Source organism: Brachionichthys hirsutus, chromosome 5 (genome assembly GCF_040956055.1).
Source record: "Brachionichthys hirsutus isolate HB-005 chromosome 5, CSIRO-AGI_Bhir_v1, whole genome shotgun sequence".
Taxonomy (NCBI): Eukaryota; Metazoa; Chordata; class Actinopteri; order Lophiiformes; family Brachionichthyidae; genus Brachionichthys; species Brachionichthys hirsutus.
Genome location: NC_090901.1, coordinates 10,111,215 through 10,130,964, shown reverse-complemented (window position 1 = coordinate 10,130,964; position 19,750 = coordinate 10,111,215). Strand labels below are relative to the sequence as shown.

At 45.8% G+C, this 19,750-nt stretch overlaps 2 protein-coding genes and 1 long non-coding RNA gene across 3 annotated transcripts in view; 2 read left to right on the top strand and 1 right to left on the bottom strand.

The window, feature by feature from the left end:
* The first annotated feature begins 281 nt into the window (after window positions 1-281).
* On the top strand, window positions 282-1,567 carry LOC137894403 (uncharacterized). Its single transcript, XR_011105481.1, has 3 exons — window positions 282-507; window positions 1,245-1,345; window positions 1,439-1,567. It is a non-coding gene; the product is annotated as an uncharacterized lncRNA (long non-coding RNA).
* Window positions 1,568-2,090: 523 nt separating this feature from the next.
* The window catches only part of LOC137893506 (voltage-dependent calcium channel subunit alpha-2/delta-4-like), a 29,264-nt gene continuing 11,604 nt past the window's right edge, over window positions 2,091-19,750 (top strand). Inside the window, exons 1-29 of the mRNA XM_068738916.1 lie at window positions 2,091-2,126; window positions 2,720-2,760; window positions 3,954-4,025; window positions 5,651-5,732; window positions 6,630-6,746; window positions 7,164-7,223; window positions 7,628-7,790; window positions 7,864-7,995; window positions 8,144-8,204; window positions 8,775-8,925; window positions 9,116-9,190; window positions 9,610-9,699; window positions 9,786-9,899; window positions 10,102-10,180; window positions 10,259-10,392; window positions 10,585-10,602; window positions 10,754-10,831; window positions 11,014-11,094; window positions 11,212-11,286; window positions 11,468-11,554; window positions 11,705-11,776; window positions 12,043-12,104; window positions 12,195-12,262; window positions 12,454-12,499; window positions 13,222-13,319; window positions 13,422-13,512; window positions 13,648-13,740; window positions 14,109-14,230; window positions 14,317-14,385. Of these exons, the coding sequence (XP_068595017.1) occupies window positions 2,091-2,126; window positions 2,720-2,760; window positions 3,954-4,025; window positions 5,651-5,732; window positions 6,630-6,746; window positions 7,164-7,223; window positions 7,628-7,790; window positions 7,864-7,995; window positions 8,144-8,204; window positions 8,775-8,925; window positions 9,116-9,190; window positions 9,610-9,699; window positions 9,786-9,899; window positions 10,102-10,180; window positions 10,259-10,392; window positions 10,585-10,602; window positions 10,754-10,831; window positions 11,014-11,094; window positions 11,212-11,286; window positions 11,468-11,554; window positions 11,705-11,776; window positions 12,043-12,104; window positions 12,195-12,262; window positions 12,454-12,499; window positions 13,222-13,319; window positions 13,422-13,512; window positions 13,648-13,740; window positions 14,109-14,230; window positions 14,317-14,385 (2,467 nt within the window). The remainder of the gene's footprint in view (window positions 2,127-2,719; window positions 2,761-3,953; window positions 4,026-5,650; window positions 5,733-6,629; window positions 6,747-7,163; window positions 7,224-7,627; window positions 7,791-7,863; window positions 7,996-8,143; window positions 8,205-8,774; window positions 8,926-9,115; window positions 9,191-9,609; window positions 9,700-9,785; window positions 9,900-10,101; window positions 10,181-10,258; window positions 10,393-10,584; window positions 10,603-10,753; window positions 10,832-11,013; window positions 11,095-11,211; window positions 11,287-11,467; window positions 11,555-11,704; window positions 11,777-12,042; window positions 12,105-12,194; window positions 12,263-12,453; window positions 12,500-13,221; window positions 13,320-13,421; window positions 13,513-13,647; window positions 13,741-14,108; window positions 14,231-14,316; window positions 14,386-19,750) is intronic.
* On the bottom strand, window positions 15,270-17,357 carry LOC137894363 (leucine-rich repeat and transmembrane domain-containing protein 2-like). Its single transcript, XM_068739844.1, has 3 exons — window positions 17,312-17,357; window positions 16,060-16,743; window positions 15,270-15,751 (listed from the first exon to the last, which is right to left on the bottom strand). The coding sequence occupies exons 1-3, from the start codon at window positions 17,355-17,357 to the stop codon at window positions 15,270-15,272; spliced, it is 1,212 nt and encodes a 403-aa protein (XP_068595945.1).

Below are 19,750 nucleotides of genomic sequence, written 5' to 3'. Positions count from 1 at the left end.
CCCTCAAACCCCCATGACCCTCTATCCACACCAGGCCGTGCGGGGCGACGTTCCCCTCAATATGACCATTGTTATGCTCCAGGCTGGCTAAGCCCTACATATCAGAGGGATGAAACCCCCTCCTCAGCACACACACACACACACACACACGTATTGCGGTGGTCATAAGTGTGGTGGTGTACGGACACAAGGCCGAGGATGATGGACGGCACTTTGATAGCTCAGCAGCTGTTTGCTGTGCCGAAATGTAGGAATGAGAATCCACCATTGAGAGCACGGAACACTGCAGAGAAGACGCTGCGTTCATTTTACTGCACATCGAACCGATGGTTCTGCATCTGCTGGTTCCGGTTTGTTTTATGAGTCCCTTCAATCCGTGCAGCCCGTGGTTGGCAGGACGCTGAGCGTTTCTGAGCTGATCTCACAGGGATGGTTGTTCGGGACTTAACGGCTGAGATCATGTTAGAGCCGGTCGGTCACAGCAGCGCCCCGAGATAGCTGCAAGAGGTAAGAGGGTTTATTCCAGGGGCGCCTTCGCACCATCAAACGTCCGCTGACAGTTCTTTATCCGCGGACAGATTTATTTAAAGGAAAGGATTCTCCAGGTCTCCGGACCTGGTGGTGGGCTCTCCTTGGAAAGTTACATCTGCTTTCTGACTTCTAATGCACACTAAAAATGTGTTTCCTAATCAGGTGTTGGGAAAATGTCCCACCTTTAACTTAATGTGTGTAAATATATATTTGAGAGTGGTTGGAACTATTCTCCGCATTGGGTAGAGCTTATGACATCACTTTCGAGCTGCCCTACCCCCCAGCTCCACACAAACACTCACTCTTTCTCACTGGACGTACAGCAAAATGTATGTTTTATGTTCATATTCTAATATGATTTATCTCCGGTATAGGCCACTATAAAAAAAAGTGTTTGTTATCTTAATTACAGTAAAACTTAGCTGAGTCTGAGTTGACTGTGACACCCCCCCCCCCCCCCCCCCCCCCCTTTCTTTTTAGTTGTTTGTCATTCCCTAAATGTCAGGTTGGTCCTGTGACACAAACATATCCAGAAAGTGTTTGGTCAAACAGAAAGATGTGGAAGAGGAACCTAAAATAAAACGTCCACGCAGATCCCAGAAACTGATCGGTGTTTACTGAAAGCGAGAGCATCACTTGTGTGTGTGTGTGTGTGTGAGGGATATTATATAACTGGCATTTTGCTATGGGCACTACCTGACCTTTGAACCCAGGGTGGGTGTCAGCAGGATCCCCGATGATGCCGCGGTCGTCACGCTACGTGTCACACAGCTCAGCTACACGCAGGTCCTGCTGGGGCGTACTGAGCATGGCCGTGAGTCACGAATGAAATTAAACCTGACATATTACATTTATTTATTGCATTCCATCCATTTGGGCTGTTGTTTATTTGTATTTTTTTTCCCAGGGTCAGTTCTTCTGATTTTAAAACATCAAACCAGATGGCAAACCCTGATTTAACTCATCGTCATCGAGCACATCTGAGCCTGGAGGAAGAAATCAGAAGATCGTGACGTTCAAGCCTGCTGCCTTCATCTGGAGGAAAGAGTTAACTAATTCATCAGTGAATTAAGCTGGAAGCCATGTGTGTGTGTGTGTGTGTGTGTGTGTGTGAAGAAGTTTGTCTGATTTATATTCAGCTCTGACACTGACACCACACTGTTACCAGATCCTCCATGGCACCCTGTGTACCTGAAATCCCCCTCATCAGCACCTTACATCTCACTCACACTCTCTCTCTCTCTCTCTCTCACACGCACGCACACACACACACACACTTCTAATCTAAGGGCAGAATTTACTTGCGTCGACTGAACTTCGTGAACGGGATCGTAACAATAATGAGCGCCGTTTGCGTTCTGAAACCTGAGCCGTCCCTTTGCTGCAACTCGATGTTAGTTCTGTTTGCATGCATGGAGTTACAGCAAACAACACGATGCATTCGATGCACCTGCAGGGTCCTTTATTAAAACCTCATAGAAAACAAGTAACTGCTGGAGGAGGCCAACTCGCTCTCCTCTGTGTGGTTTGGCCTAAGCAGCAACACTGAGGTGTGTCCCATGAACTCTGAGGTTTACACAGCTTTGAACAGCAAAGTAACGTGAGCATCAACAGGGCCACATTAAAGTGTGTAACATAACTTGTCCACCAGAGGACGCTGACTAGTATGAAATTATGTCATTGTCCTCAAAAGTCCATCAGCCCATCATGTTTTTATATGTTGAGACACTAGAGGGAGCGCTTGATTCACTGGCTGTGAGTCGTTTTCTCTGTTCAAAAGATGTTTAAATAAAAATAAAATACTTTCCCCCCCACGCCTCCTTTAACTTTAGTTTGACCAAACCAACTGATGCTCTGATTAGCTCAATTAGTTTGATTATCACAAGGATGCTATTTTGATTTGACTGAATCCAATCTTCTCTGATCCATTGATCGCTCTTTCATCTTTCCTGTGAGATGATCAATAGTTACTGTGTGTGTGTGAAACCACCAACTGCAGTGTGACTCAAAAATCTGTTCGACTTCCAAGGTATTTTAAACTCCATGTTTTTGTTCGAGAACCGAGGTTCCACCGTACATTGCAGCCTCCTGGATTGGTGTGTTCTTTCTGTATTTCCCCCCCCCAAAACAGATTATATTCTCACTGAATCTTCATCAGCATCTTCATCGTCTCTAATCTTTCATCCAGCAGGTCTCATTGATCCAGGTCATGATAATCCTTGAATTGAAGCAGCTTCTGTTTTTGGGTTTGCAGACATTTCACTTCTCGTTCAAGAGGATTCTTCAGTTCTGAAGGAACACAGTCCAACAACGTCTGTCCATTTCTGTCTTAATGAAACAATAAAGGCTTTGGAAACGGTCAAGCTGTAAAAGTGTTGCTCTTCTATTGGTGTTGTTTTTTCTGCTGAGAACGGCTTCCTGTTTCTGGGATGGGGATGAGGAGCTGGGATGTAACAGAGATGATGATGAAGAGCTGCACTCGGTCAACAGCTTTGACTCTAATTAGTTTTTATCAGATTAAATTTAAAGTCCCCGTCAATCTGGTGCAGACTGGAGACTGAAATATGTACCCTGTGTGTGTGGGTGTGTGGGTGTGCGTAGGTGTGTGTGTGTGTGTGTGTGGACTCTCTCTTTCAGAAGCCAATCTTTTTTTCGGCGTCTCAGATTGGTGGCAGGAGAGTCTGTCTCCAGAAATCGTGATAATCCTTTTAGATAAAAGAGAGCCCTCATCCAATCCCCTGCTCCAATCCCTCCCCTCAGTCCCCACTGATCTCTCTCTCTCTCTCTCTCTCTCTCTCTCTCTCTTTCTCTCTGGGCAAGAGAGGAGTTTTTAATCCAAGTGGATTATGTTGCAAATTGGGTGACATTGGCGGCGAGCAGACACAAAATCTGCTGCAGACTGCCTGCTTTATGTCTTCCTGAACACATGCAAGGGGAAGGAATTACCCGCCGCCTTCGTCTTGCATTCATGACAAGCAACCTGGGAGTCCCTGGGAGAACCTTAGAGAACATGGAGCGTTGACATGGAGCAGATTTCTCTTTTTTCTACAGCATCTCAGAGGAGGACGGGTTTTCAACTTTAACCTCAAGAGCTTTTTTGTACCAAAACTAGATTTGGCCTTTCCATTAGTTTGGATGACTTCAAATCCACATGAAGGTAAAAATAGAAGCAGGGAGAAGATGCAGGGAGCGGGACGTGTTTATCCAGGCGTGACTGAGATCATTCCGGGTCCAAAGCTCATCCTTTCACCGTCTTCATGTCTCTTTAGCCAAACATGAGAAAGACTCCAAACTCCTAATTATCCACTTCCATGTTCAGAGCTGATCCAAGTTTGCGAAATTGTCTCTGCATTTTTTTTTTATCCGAGCACCAGGAGCATTATGTCGGGAACTGAAAACTGGAAGCTACTGGGAATGAGGAGGCTCTTGGGGATTCTGGGATTCTTTTTCCTGTGGATTTCAGCTCAGGCTCAGATGAAGATCCCACCAGACACGTAAGTTGACTCCTGAGCTCACAGGTACAGACAGAAGTGGAAGTTATTTTTCAAATAATTACATCATGAATTTGAGATGCTTGATGTGTCTCTCAGGATTAAAATAAAATGAACAAGATCCAGAATGATTCCACCATAATGACACCTTTCTAGAGTTGTAGAGTGTATTTTTTTTATGAAATGTAGAGGGCTAAGTATAAAGAATACAAATGTTTAATTTCCTCCATCCAGTAAATCGTCATCAGCACCCTTGAATGGATTGAAAGATGCAGACAAACAAAATGCATAACAAGAATAAGATGGTTATAAGGTGTAAATAATGATTCAGTGTCGATGACCCACGAGGGATGCAGGCTGATTACCTTAAGATGTTCATGCTACAACAACCACATTAGCACGTTAGCTAAAGTCCTCATTATTAAAAACCACAAATAAATTAATAAATACATTAACCTTAGTTTGCCAGTCATGCTACAGAAAACATCAAATTATACTTGAAAAAAAAAACCTTCCCTATTTTCAATCTTTGTGATCCTTACTCCTCATTACTCCTCATTACTCCAGTCCTCATTATCAAAGATGTGTCTGTTCACATTTTACTCTCTGTTAAATTAATTGCAAAAACTTACTTTTGACAACAGACAAACAAAACTATTCCCAGTTTGCATTAGCAATAAGGAGATGAGCGTCGTTTGATCCCAAAAGTCTGAGGTCATTGACAAGTCTTTGATGAACATCTCCTGATTGAAGGAGTTTGTCTCTGTGGATGTGCAGCTGAGGGGAAACTGTCCTGTCCCAGAGAGTTTTCATGGACATCCTGAGGGAACGCTGCCATCAGCTGACTCAAACCTTTCCCCTCAGGATGCTGGTGTAAACACCCGAGCTGTGTTCACGCTGTCTTTTCACGATGATGTGAGTTTGAGCCGAGCACCTGCAGCTCCCAGCTTTGACCCACATGAAGAACAGATTATCTAAATCGCCTCCATCACTGTCATATTTAACAGCCTTTTTCTGTCGTAACCTGGACAGCCAAGCTCCAAGCAGCCCACCGACGCAGGTTTTAGTGATACGTTTTCTTTTTTTTTGTCATAAATTTATTTAATGTGATACATTAATAGACTACAGAGAAAATTAGACAATTCCACACCCCAGGTGTGCAGAAATATTAAAATGCACAATACTTAGGAAAGGTTAAAACATTTATAAATCTGGCGGGAAACTACGCCACATTCTAATAGCATAAAGCATGCATGCCTGCTAAGGAGCAATCCGACGGTATACCTAGAACCTGGTAGCAGATGCTCTATCCTAGGGTGAAAGGTTACGGGGCCCCCTTCAAAGTGGCCGTTGCAGTTCTTCTAAATTTGCAGTATTATTTAGGACTCATTCACAATAATCTAGCATGACATGGTTGGTATCAAACGATGCCTTGGGTCAGTGGTTCACTCAATAGTCAATCAATATCATGAGTGGCAGTCCTAATTTGGTGGTAATCAAATGAGGGACGAGTGGGCTATATATATTGAGAGTGTTGCAGCATTGCTGTTGTGTTGACTGCAGATCATTTATAATGTTGCATTGTTTATCATTTAGAATTATAATTGTATCCTTCATTTCTGTTTCAGGGTCCAGCAGTGGGCGTACGTGATCTCTGATCAGTTTCGAGTCTTAGCCAGCAAATACTCCGGATCTCTGCTCATGCAAAAGGTAAAGGAAGGAAACCACCGTCTCTCACAAAGGACAGCGTGCATCACAGGGAGGAGCTTTCAAACCTGCACCTCCTGCAATGCGGACGGACACCCACACACACAAATGCGCCAACATACAGGGATCACGCTAATGCGCAGATTGAGGACCGATCCTCCTCCATCAAAAATCAGGATTTGCGTTCTGTTCTGATTTTAGACATTCATCTATTTATCTGTCAGATTTAGATTTATTGCAGGGAGTCTGCAGTTTGTCTGCTCAGAAATGCAACCTCCTCCTGCAGTGAGGTTGAACAAAACGGACGCACATCTGCACGGAAGGCCATTTTAAGAAGCCCGTATGCTTTTCTCTTTTTGTTGTGAATGAAAGAAGGAAGATAGAAATCTCTCCTGTCAAAAAGCCAAATGAGGAGATATGTCCCCTGATCTCTTGTGAGGGATGAATCTCGGCAGCGCAGCTCAGTAATATTTAAGACGCATTGGATTTAGGCCTTGATACACTTTGAAAAAAAAGACTCACGCCTGCATCAGCTGAATCTGACCCAGAAATCAAATGCTGGGTTCTTCATTCGGACTAGTTGGAATTAGTGAATGATTTAAGCGAGTGATCTGGAGTGTAAAATAAGCAGATGAGGCTGTTTCTCCTCACCGGATGATCCACCTCCAGTAATGAGAAATTGACCTCATTACCTCACAGTTCCTCACAGTGAAAGAGAGAGAAGGGGGAGGCTGTCAATGTGAAAGCAGCTGTGTGATGCGATGTTACAGTTTCCACAACAGCTGTGTTCATTTGTTTGTGGTGTGAAACCAGAGTATCGGTCGTTCATATATAGAAGCACTAGAGCGAGATGGATGCGATGATGAAGTCATTCAAAAGCTGTTTTTTTATTTCCTGCAGAAACTGAGGGATGTGGAGTCCATCATTAGGATTGTGGAGCTGGACGGAGAACACTTGGTGAAGGAATACTCCGATGAAATTGAACGAATGCTGGGAAGCAAGATGAAGTCAGTGAAGGTCGGGACAAAGACAAAGAGACCTGAATGATCGGATGAACGGGTGTAGCCAATCAGCTGCTAATGAAACCATTAAAGTGATGTAGGAGACAGAATGAAGAAGGTATAATCAGAATGGAAGCAGCGTCAAGCTCTGAAATCACTGGGTCCTTCCCACAATGCAACTGGAGGGTGTGTCCTCCTCACCTTTGCCCTTACGAGTGCTGTATTCATGGAACATCATAAATCGGGAAATGCAAACTCTAATTCAAAATCACCTGAACGGCCGGTCAGGCCACATCTTTCGAGACAACCGGCTGATGCTGCATTCAGGACAATCGTAAACTCTGAAGCTCATGACCTCGAGGACAGGCCGTGACTTTGTTCTCCTAATTCATTCAGAATTACTGACAGACGTCCTGTTTCCTTCTTGTCTCAGAGATTAGCGGAGTCTGCAGAAGACGCTGACCTCTACCATGAGTTTAACGCTTCCTTGCAGGTGGGTGCTCGTTTCTCAGTCGTGCACGTGCTGCAATTTTACGCCACAGCTCAGCCGGCAGTTGGGCTGTTGTTTCCCCTTTTACATTTAGATCTGGATTTTGAGTCAGAGGTGAATGTGATGACTTTTCGGCCTCTGGTGTTGCTCGGCAACACCTGTTCCACTGTTTGTGGATCCAGGTCAGCAGTGGATTCAGCTAACACTGATCCTGTGAGCTAACTGGGTCGATTCTGCAACACAGGCAGGATGAACGCGACAGAGGAAGACACCGAAGCGCTTCAGGCGTGCTTATATTGTGCATGCTGTACTTGTGTAATCAGTGCTGCAATACATAGATGTTGAAAGTGAATCGGTGTATGCATTCTCTTATTCTGAAAGGCTGTGCTCTTCCTGTCCCCGGTCAGTTTGACTACTTTAACTCCATGCTTATCAACTCGGGGGACGACGACGGGAGCAACGTCGACCTGGGCGGAGATTTCCTCCTGGAGGAGAACGAACACTTCAACAACATGGCGGTGAACACGCTGCAGAGCGACATCCAGGTTCCCACCAATGTTTACAACAAAGGTCAGAGGTCATGCCAGACTTTAGAAGAGCTAGCGCCGCACGCTGGCCCAACCAAAGTGGCTTTTGTGTTCAGATGCCAACATCCTCAATGCCATCTACAACTCTGAGGCGCTAAACGATGTCTTCATCGGTAACTTCCAGAAGGACCCCACCCTTACGTGGCAGTACTTTGGCAGCTCCACCGGTTTCTTCAGAATCTACCCCGGTAAATTTAAGGTGTCTTTTAATTCACACAGTTGGCCCCTGTTGGCATTTTCTATTTGGAGGACGCTTGGCTTCTAGGTCGGTGTGAACATTGTCAGCATCAGGAGGATGTAAATAACTTGTCTCCATGTGTTTGTCGTGTGTGTCAGGCATTAAATGGACTCCAGACTCCAATGGTGTCGCTGCTTTTGACTGCAGGAACAGAAACTGGTGAGTTTAGTCAAACAGCATCTCATATCTACGTGACGAAATGGCGGCACCGTCAATTCTTGAGGAATCCCACTGATTTTAGTGACGACTTTTCCACCACGACAGTCGCATTGCTGCTTTTTTATTGACATGGCATGTTCAGTTTGTAAATTATATTAAATTAACGCTGTGACAGATTGACAGCACAGTTCAACCGTCGTCCTGCAGGCTCCGTGTCGCCCAGCGGGAGTTCTGATCCCCTGGAAAATACGATAAGCTGCTCCTCAGCCAGGTCACTGCAGCCAGCGTGGCACCATAATGTGACCGTTCATGCATTCCTAAATAATTGCAGAGGGCTGCATACGTCCTCGAACGCCTCATCATATTGCATGATCACAGCTCATCTGGAGTCAGTGCTGCAGGGGCATCTGTTGGGAAAAGGTGCAATTCAAAGGATGATAATAATGCTGAGTCATTCAGCATCAAATGTGTCACGGCATACAGGAAGTAGCATAACGATGAAAATAGAGTTGGTCTAAATGGAATACAACAGTATTTTCCATGGAAGCCGCATTTCTGTCCCATGTTCAGGTACATCCAGGCGGCCACGTCTCCCAAAGACATCATCATCATGGTGGACATCAGCGGCAGCATGAAGGGGCTGAAGATGACCATCGCCAAACACACCATCAACACCATCCTGGACACACTAGGAGAGAATGACTTTGTTAACGTCATCGCCGTGAGAAAGACCTCCGAGCAGCACAGCAATTGATTATTCGATTGATTAGAGAGGGATGACATCAAAACGATTCTTCACATATTTATGAATCTGCAGCCGTCAAAAAGCCGTTAACCTCTGCATGAAAAATGACTGAAAGGATTTCTTTTAACACGGTTTTTCCCTCTGAATGCCGCTCCTCCCGTTGCAGTACACGGACTACGTCCGCTACGTAGAGCCCTGCTTCAAAGGCACTCTGGTCCAGGCCGACTTGGACAACAGAGAAGTAAGTCCATTATCTGGAGGCTTTAAGAGCTCACCAGGCAGGAAGTACCCTAAGACCATACTTCCTGGAGCACAGCTCCGCTCAGAGTCCTGCGCGTGTTTTCACATAGAAGCTTCATCTTTTTGGAACATTAGGACATTTTATCCACATGTGGTTTTGGGTTTAACATTATTATTACTCAGGTCAAACTTTCTTAAAGGGCCAGTTCTCCAAAGACTACAACAGGTCTGTGATCCTTCAGGGGAACCAGGGCCTCATTTCTGGAACGACACATGGCCTTTTTATTTTACAGATTTTATTTTCACTTATTTATTTTTGCCACAAATTGAGCAGAAGACCTGGAAACAGTAAAACGGTCTATTTATCTTTACAATGCAATCTGTTGATATAAAAAATATATGTTTCTATCGCTCACTCAGCACTTCAAGCTGCTGGTGGAGGAGCTGCACGTCAAAGGAGAAGCGAAGCTCAAGAACGCCATAAAGGAATCTTTCAAAATCCTCAATGAGGTTTGCGTCATCCAAAAATCACAGGAGACTCAGATCCACACAACGTGTGATTATTAATGTGTGTGAATATGTGTGTGTGTCTGCAGGTGAGGGTGAATGGCCAGGGCAGCATGTGTAACCAGGCCATCATGCTGATCACAGACGGCGCCATGGAGGACTTTGAGTCTGTCTTTGAGGAGTTCAACTGGCCCGAGCGAAGAGTGAGAGCAGTTTTACATCCACGTCCAGTCAGCCGCTGGAACCAGACGTATGAGCAGGCCGGCGCGGTCGCCTTCAATGTTGTTTCTCGCTTGTTGTTCGGTTCAGCGACGTAGCAACATTTAGCTGGAAGTAACACAAGCAAGGAGCCATATAGCAGCGCAGCACACAGCCAGGTGTCAACAGGTGAGTTTCTCTGTTCAGGTGCGAGTCTTCACCTACCTGATCGGCAGAGAGCTGACATTCGCTCAGAATACCAAGTGGATCGCCTGCAATAACAAAGGTCAGCTGTGTGTGTGTGTGTGAGTTCACCTTTGTTTCCTTGTGCAGCCACACATTGCGGATGTGTGCGTTTCCTCAGGTTACTACACACACATCTCCACACTCGCTGACGTGCAGGAGAACGTCATGGAGTACCTGCACGTTCTCAGCCGCCCAATGGTCATCAACCATGACCATGACATCATTTGGACGGAAGCCTACATGGACACCGTGGTGAGGCGACCCGGCCAATCAAAGAGTCCTATATGAAGTTTTTGTGTTGGGATGAACTGCTCCTTTAATTCCACATAGCGTCATAGCTGTCACTTCATCTTCACCTTCATCCATCTGTCTGCTTATTCCTTTTTTTTTTTTGGCCTCATTCACCCATGATCCTCTGGGCCTCTCCCTCCATCGCTCCGACAGCTTCCCAACACCAAGGAGGTAAAGACGAAGAAGAAGCCGTAGCTTTAGATCCGCTGTCAGCTCTTTATCTGTGGGACCAGAGCTAACTTCCAGCCACCCTCGGAACATAAAAGCACTGTTTTCCTTGCTCCAGCATTGATGTCCTGTGTTGAATGTGTCGGTGTTTTAGCTCTTCACCACCAAGGCTCAGAGTCTGCTGCTGATGACCTCGGTGGCCATGCCGGTCTTCAGCAAGAAGAAGGAGACGGTCAGAGTCGACTCAAATTCACAACAGTCATGATTCTTTCCTTTGTAGTGTGACATTATTTTTAGATCAGTCGCTCCAGAGATTAAGGGATTTATGACAAGGTTCATTTAAAAAGAAACTGTTTCCTTAAATGTCACAAATCGATTGAGATTGAAACCCTGGTTCTTGACCCGTCTCTCCAGCTCTCCCATGGGATCCTACTGGGGGTGGTTGGCTCTGACATCCCACTCATGGAGGTGATGAAGTTGGCACCCAGATACATGGTGAGCTCACGCCTGCATGATGCGTGTTGCTAATATACATCATGCGCACTCTGTTTTAATGTTGCCACTTTCTTACACAAACTCACTTTGAGCTTCCGGACGCCTTTCCCTCTGCAGCTGGGAGCTCATGGCTACGCCTTCCTCATCACCAACAACGGTTACATCCTGGCTCACCCTGACCTTCGACCTCTGGTGAGTCCCGTTTCGCTGCTGCGTTCAACGATTTTATCTCTAGTGAAAGTCAGACATGTTGTTGCTTGTGCGCTCGCCATGCATGGTGCAGGAAAGGTATTTAGTACTGTATTTATAGGGACAGTTGTACTTCACTTCTGACACACACACATTAGCAGTACCAGTGTGTTCTGTCCTACAGTATAAGGACGGAAAGAAGCTGAAGCCAAAGCCAAACTACAACAGCGTGGATCTGTCAGAGGTGGAGTGGAAGGACAAAGAGGAGAAGGCCAGTACAAGATTCAAGGGCCTTAATTCCCCACAGTGGCCCTCTGGAGCCTTATCACCAGGCTAATCTGGATAAGATATACCTTTATTGATCCCCACAGGGGGTATTTAGGATGACACAGCAGTTCATGGGATAATTTTCTACTTGTAGCTGAGGACGGCCATGGTGGAGGGAAAGACCGGCAGCCTCAGCCTGTCCGTCACAACGTCGCTGGATAAAGGGGTGAGTGTGGAGGGTTTGAAAACACAATAACAACATCAGATAACATCAACTCGCAGCTCGCTTCTGTTAGCGAACCGTAAAAACGCTGTAAAGCTGACAGAGGCTAGCATTGCTGTAGTACCTTTTGTCATCAGTTTATATTTAACTGGAAGTGCTGCTGAAGAGGGGAGTCGGGGTTTCAACCTCAGAACAAATGTAAACTGTTTTTTCGGCTGGACGGTAATAAACGATGACTCTCCATAACGGCGTTCCTTCTCCAACACCAGAAACGACCTTTGTTCCTCACCAATGACTACTTCTACACAAACATTGATGACACACCTTTCAGGTAAATGAACCAAACTGAAGCCACTAATCCAACACACTTGTGATCTTTCTGCGTCTCACCGCTCTTCTTGGCGGTTTTTATTTTTTGCAGCTTTGGTATGGTGCTGACGAGGGGTCCCGGAAAGCTGATATTTATTGGAAATGTGTCTGTTGAGGAAGGTAAGATCTTATTCTTCTGCTGTGTCTGATGGAGCAGCTGATTTGAATCCCGTTCAGAGCCAGTGTTTGTGCATTGGTACTGAATCCTGTAGCCTCAGCTACACCCAGCAAGTTCTCAAACTAACATGGAAGGATTTAAATCTGTATGTTTTCCTTGGGAATGAATAAAGAGTTTGTGCATTCCTCTCCAGGTCTGGATGATCTCGCCTCCCCCGACCTCACCATTGCCTCTGAGTGGTGCGTAAAAACACGAGTGGATAAATTTCACCTTATTCATATCATGGGGTTTATTTATTATTCACTAATGTGTTTCCTTTGTGAGCTATTTCAAGATGATGAAAGCTGAGGCTCTATTTAAATGTCTGTGTAGCTTCTCAGTAATCCAGGTGGAGGTAAATCACAAAGAGCAAATATGAAGAGTAAACTGAACTTGTTCAAGTTTGGTTGAGGACGTTTCAGCTCTCATCCATCCAATAGGCTTCTTCAATTCCAAATGACTGGTAGAGTCCAGATACTTTTACTCCAGTTGGAGCAGAAAACAAGCAAAGGATAAAAACCACCAGGGCAATACGACTCGTCAGTCATGTGGAACTCAAGACGCCTCTTGGATGAGAGGTGAAACGTCTTCAACCAAACAAGTCCAGTTGATTCTTTGTTTTTGCTCTTCGTGAGGCGCCATCAGTTTCCCCCCAAATGCTGTACCTTCAAATCATCGCTGAGAAAAGAAACGTAGAACAGCACCACCCCTCGGCAGAGGGGGGAGAACTGCACCCCAACATCCTAATAATGCACAAATGAAGATTCGGGTCATTTCATCATGTCATAAAGTTGATTCTCAAAACTCTCACACAGTAATAATGTACTAACAATGATATACTTCTTTGTAACTACAGAACAAGTTGAATAAACACCGAGTGAAAACCTGATTTACTGTCTATAAACCTGTTTTTTTTCCTGAGGACTTACTGTGAGACGGACATCGATCCCAGCCATCGGAAATACTCTCAGCTTCAGGCCGCCATCCGCTACCTGCTGGGGAAGGAACCTGACCTGGAGTGTAGGTCTTTTATGTTAAAACTACAATCCTCCATTTATTTTTGTTGTGATGAGGATTATGCTTATCTGACCTCATCGTTTGATCCGCCTGCTGGTTGCCTAGGCGATGAGGTGCTGCTGCAGCAGACGCTATTTGACGCCGTGGTGACGGCTCCAATGGAGGCCTACTGGAACGCCCTGATGCTCGATGACAGGTAAAGTGTCAGCTCAACCTAAAGCTGACCAACCTCTCTCAGCTGAGCTTCTTTGGACATTTGGTTTCTCTGACTTTGTCTTTTATCCAGATGATAGATTTCCATCCTTGGTGTTGCGTTTCTGTTTGCATGCAGGGTGGAGCCGGGGGTGGAGGCAGCTTTCCTCGGAACCCGTGCTGGTCTGATGAGGGTCATCAGATATGCCGGAGTGGAGACCAGAGTGGCAAAGTGAGATTCAAATCAGAGACGGTTTCTAGTTTGAAGAGTTTGCAGAGCTTAACATTTTACGTACTTACGTACTGGCACAAGTAGAAAACCTTTTTTTTTTTTTTACAAATGCAAACACACTGCCTACATTTTTTTGGCTTTTTATTTCACATATACTATAATAATTCTTGAACTAACTTTGTCTTTCTGTATACAACTCACATTGGAGGCTTCGTGAATAAACAGGTCATATCAGGTGTTTTTTAACCTGAGCTTCAGGAACAGATGATCGCTGCACCTCAATAATCCAATTCAGGGGTGCATTGCTTCAACAAGTTCATCCTGCAGTCGGGTTAAAAGTCAAATGTTGTTGAACTTTCCATCCACAGAACGTTCCTGACTCCGACTGATAAAGACAACCTGTTCACCATCGATCACTTCCCTCTGTGGTACCGCATGGCTGTGGAAAATACTCCCGGAAGCTTCCTGTACTACGTCATCAATGATAAAGGTCCGCCTTTCAAGCCATCAGCACGAATGTATTTTTGTTATTCCATTATATTCCTGCTTAATGTGAGGCTAATCTTCTCTTCGCAGGAGTGAAGTTCATCGTAGCGACAACGGCTGTGATGGTGTCATCGGGAGGAAAGACGGCCGTAGCAGGAGGTGGGTCGCTATTCTGCAGCTTTTTTCACTCTTGTTTTTGTTTATTTCTTTGCTTCTTTGTTTGCCTTGTTTCTGGCTGGTTTTTACCTGTTTGAATGTTGGTGTGGTTGGATGATCTGGTTTGGGATTTGTGGCAAAGATTGAATTTGTGGTGTTACTAAAGAAGAAATAAATCCTTAGATAAATATAGAGTTTATTGATCGACAGTCCTTGAGTTGAATTTGAGATGACGTCATCACACACAGAATGGACAAAATAAATTAAAACACATAGCGATTACAATAAAGGTGGGCTGGTACCATTGCACATATAAGAATCTGACACTTTGCTATTCTGGAATAACAGCGGATTTAGAGTTTGGGAGTTGTGGATCGGTGACTTTCTGCTTCTCCTCTAGGTGGCAGTGCGTCTTTAATATTGCTTGAACTGCAGTTAAGATCGCTGTGGTGAAGTCTAAAGCAGCGCTGATAGAAGCAGGTCTGTTATTTAGAAATAATTTGAGGACATTAAAGACAACATAAAATACACATAACTGACTAAGAACAGAAACAATCAACATGAGAAATCACTTTCAGGGTGTATATTTGGAGCTTGTGCTTATGGCTTGGCTGCTAATACAAATAACTTCAACAGAAAGTGGACAATGTAGATCTATATTAAAAAAATATACACCCACAAACAGTAGTTTTAAAAGCTGGCTGAGAGATTCAGCGTCGGGAATAACGATTCACAGAGCATCCAGGAAACGCCGCAACATTCCAGTTTCTCTGAATCTAGCTGTGCAATCAGCCCCCACCCAGAGATTTCTGACACCCAGCTGCCCCCTTAAAATGCCGTCTCATCAATGATGCGCTGAGGAGCAATCCCGGAAGGATTTGGTGAAGTCAGAAGCTGCTGATTCGATACCCGTGCACAAAGTCGCAGGTCTCATTGGGTGCTTTGTCCTCTGGCGTGGACGGAGATAACACCTTTCCGTCCTCCAGGTCTGTTTCAGGCCCGCACTCGGCCATCAAAGGCTGGCCACGGTTCTTGATCTCCCTCTGGTAGCGCGCCATTAGCGAGGCGTAGACACAGCCGTAAGTCGCCGCCACCACCATCATGATGCACACTGTCCCGCAGATCACACCTGCAACTATTTGCGTGCCGTGTGCTCGGCGGACACTGGCCGGCCTGTAGCGCTGACGGACACACTCCTCGTTGCTGATGATCCGGCCAGGCGGGCACGGAGGCCGGGCTCCATAACCTGGCGCTCCTTCTTTGGTCTGGCTGCGCGAGCAGTAGCTGAACATCTCTGCTGGAACACTGCGGATGTCCCTGCCCTTCAGCTCCCCAGGGCGACTGCACTGCATGGCATCCACCTGCCCGTCTATGAAACAGATGGAGAGGGGAAGGAAAGTAGAGAGCAGGGAGCAGGGAGAGAGGGATGAAGTAGACGAAGGGAAGGGAGGATTGAGAGACGTGGAGGTTAATGCGTTCGTAGATGCTTTCTGCTCAGCACACATCCATCTTGCAGAGCAGATATTAATTGCTTTCATTAGAGAGCTTTTGAGTTAGAGACTGAACATTCAAAGTGATTAGCTCCAGTCTGGTCTCACGGCACTTCAAGCTCACTGCAAAATGCATCGTCTTCACTGTGTCTGACACTGGAAGAGGCCAACGCACGGCTCTGCTCACCCCTGTAAACCAACCACTCCATCCAGTGCTTGAAATCCTTCAGTTTGCAGCCGCACTCCCAGGGATTCCCAGCCAGTTGTAGGTGTCGTAGTCCCATGAGGGGCTCAAAAGTGGCTCTATCAAGGGTCGCCAGCCGGTTACCGGCCAGGGAGAGCCAGCTGAGTCTTGGAATTGCATCCAGCAAGCCCTTTGGAAGCAGAAGGAGGCCATTGTAGGACAGGTCAAGTCCTCGCAGCCGCCACAGGCCTTTGAAAGCTTCCTTGCTCAGGCCAATGCTCCCTTGACTTCCAGTCGAGCCCCGCAGGACCTCTGTGCCGTTGTTGGGCACGGAGATTGCGAGACGAATCCCAAAGTAGTTAGAAGAGAGGTTGAGCCAGCGCAGTCCGCCTAATACCGAGAAGGCTCCGGGCTGGAGAGTAGAAAAGTGGTTATGGGAAAGATCAAGGAGTTCTACGCTGCTGAGGTTGGCGAGCTCAGTCGTAGCCAAAGAGGAGAGGTTGTTGTGGCGTAGGCGGAGGATCAGAGCATCCTGGTCCAGGGGTGCTAGGATGGGGGTCAGAGAGAGCAGGCCAAGAGCGGAGCAGTCGGTGGTGTTGCCAAAGCAGGTGCAAACACGGGGACAGCTGTGGATCGAGCCCAACAGAACCAGCAGAACCAACCCCAGGCTGAACAGGGCTGTGCGAGCTGCAAGAGGAATAGAACAACGTTATACAAAGCTGCAGTTTCCAGACACGCTTTAATTAGCTGTCATCTGACCGCTGACGCGACTGAAACGGCTTCTCAGCGGGACTCATCACTGAGATCGGTAGATTGTTCTCTCTTTGAGCAGACCTCAGATCAGTTATGTTCAGTGGTTGCAACTAATGGAGCACAACTGACCATTTGAAACAAAGCACAGTTTTCGGTACTATTCTTTTTGGGAAATTTCTGTTGCAAAAAAATAAAAATCTAAATCCAATGATCCAAAAGCATTGCTAAACTGTTCATTCTCTACCAACAGAAGCTCCCTGCTGCTCTGTTAGCTCCGTTACCTCCGTCAGCTCCATTATCCTTTACTTCCCTGATGGACAGATGGAATATGTCCCGGAAATGAATTGTTTTGATTGTCGGACAGCGATGTCAACTTAAAATCACAGCATGAGGAGACCCAAACACGTTTGTTTTTTTTGTTTTTGCATTCCCAGTCAGGAAGGAACACAACAACAACAACAACAACAGCAACTAGATTAGTCCAGCATCAGTCCACACTCACCCAGTCTCGCCATGTGACTGTGTTCATTCTGATTGGGCTGCGTCATGTCTGTCTCACTGACGCTTCTGGATGTCTTTGCTATCGTCCGGCTCACAGCAGGATTAAGCCGAAGACATCCTGGAAGACAGGAAGGAGTAAGAAGAGTCCTCAAATCAGCGCTTTTCCATTTCAATTTTCATTTGTCTGTGTTGTTCCGCTCTGGGTGAACTGGCTTCCTCCCCACAGCACAAATACATGTTATATAGGTGCAAGTATAATGTAGAATACTAGTCACATAAAATTGCCCATACAGTCGATCAATTTATCATATCAGAACCGACCCTAGAAGGTGATATCTGGTGTATCAGCTGAACTCAAGAAAAGACAATAGTCAGTAGGTTCAAATTATGGCAGTGACCTCATTGAAATTACAAAAAGCTTACTACCGCATGCGTTTGAATTTCTTTTTATACTGATTAAATTAATATATAATTATTTTAATGTGACTTAACTTCCTCTCACTGGGCTGCAGAGGATAATCCTCTCTGAGCTTCGTTGAGACTTTCTCTGCCCTCTTTCAGCGCTCACACTTTCGATTTCATTAATGTTCTGTTCTGCTCCTACGCTCACAATCCGAGCGCTGCACTTCACATCTGGTGCAAGAAATGAAGCCGATGATTTTCTCGGCACAAACTTGCTTCTTGACCCTCTTTGGCCACCTTAAAGAGGCAGGGCAGATTAGGAGTGCAGAGTGCTGATAAAAAAAAAAAAAAAGAATACAGACAGAACCGATTGACAGTCACCATGCCACAGTTATCCTAAAATTATTTTCATTCTTTATGATGAAATGGAATGATCTTCTGTTTTCATCAGCCTCTGTCCTCTGAGCACCCACAGTCACAATCCTTCCCCACTGCAGACACAGCACAGAGTCAGAGTCCGGGATTTATTTGAAACCATTTTTTAGATGACTTGTTTGCATTTAATCCCCTGGTCCCCCCCCCCCCCCCTCCCCCTTAAAGGGGTGGGTGGAGAGGGGACGATGGGAGTTTGATGAGAGATAATGCTGAAGTGGAAACGAAAAGTGCCGTTTCTTCCATCAGCCGTCTGCAGCTGCTATAAAGAGCCAGAGTAGCACCGCCTGCAGGTCTGTCTGTCGTACGCAGGTCTTTCTTTTGTGAAGTCGGCACAAAGATGCCACTCACTCCGCTGTGCGCCGCATGAGGCAGGGAGGTGTCCTCAGGCCACAGCCGGCATTAGAAGAATGGAAAAATTACAATGCAGCTAGAGGAGAGTGATGAAGAAAGGGCTCACCAAGAGGCAATGTTGTGATTCTCATCGATTATTTGCCAACGACCTAAAAGAGACTGAAGTGTACAGTCGGCGCCTCGCGGGATGAATCAAGAGAAATCTTAGCTTTAGAAATATGAGGGGAAAGCAGCGAGCTCAGTTCGACTGTGTTTCAGTGTGTCAACATCAGCCGACTGGAATCGTCCTTGTCCTGAAATGTCCTGAAATTGTTCTGGGTGGAACATGTGTTTTATTATGCGGATTCATGTGTTCACATGCAATGCAAGCAGACCCAATAGCTCCAATCCGCTGTGAGTGACAGCTGTCCCGTCACATTAGTTATACTGCAGCAGCCTGTGAGAGGATGAGCTGGTGCCCTGTTATGGAAACGGTGACCTCTAACCCTGAATCCCTGTCGCTGATGGCGGAACAACAGATGGATGTCGAGCCATGCTACACACTGTTGATCAAAGGATGAAGGATTTGCAGGAAAACGTGATCTTACTTTACAAATATCCCGCAGATGGAGCCGGAAAAATAAAGAAAGTCCTCTGCAACGTCTTTGTCAGAGGATTTGTTCTTTGAAGATAGTGTAAACCACCAAAACACGCCACACACACCCGCTGCCGCACGGTTACACACATGTATACTGGATCGTGGAAGGCCGGGACGCAAAGCGAAAACAAACTTCGGGGTGGTACTGTCATCTTCCATTTATCAAGAGGTGAATTTGCTTCTGGCTGCTTTTCTGCAGCCTCCCTCTCTCTCTTTATCCATTTGTTTCCTTGAGCGCATCATCCTCTGTACTTGGCATCTTGTTTTTAACATTTTACAAGATGGAACCAGAAGAAAGTTTTTCATAAAGAAAAAGAAAAACAATACTTTTGTTTACTTGACCAATCGCATGTTCTGATCTGTTGACGTTTTTAGTAAATCATTTCAGCGTCTGTGAGATGGGATGGCCGATGGTTCAGAGAGTCATAATTCCCAAAGGATGTGAATATTCCAAGATATTTTTTAAACGTTTTGCTCGCCTCAGCGGGGACAGTGGTAGCGTGATGAGGGTCGTACAAGCACTTCAAGTTAACCAGCCGACCTCCTTTTAGTTCCTTCTTTGGAGTTTAAGGTGCAATCGATCAGTGAAAAGGCTCGTCAGACAGATTAGACCCT

Bases quoted from the DNA above. Each gene is read 5' to 3' on its own strand.
- LOC137894363 (XM_068739844.1), bottom strand. From the start codon at position 17,357: ATGACGCAGCCCAATCAGAATGAACACAGTCACATGGCGAGACTGG. The intron at 16,744-17,311 runs GTGAGTGTGGAC...TTCCTCTTGCAG, and splicing joins CAGTCACATGGCGAGACTGG to CTCGCACAGCCCTGTTCAGC. The intron at 15,752-16,059 runs GTGAGCAGAGCC...TCTGTTTCATAG, and splicing joins GGAGTGGTTGGTTTACAGGG to ACGGGCAGGTGGATGCCATG.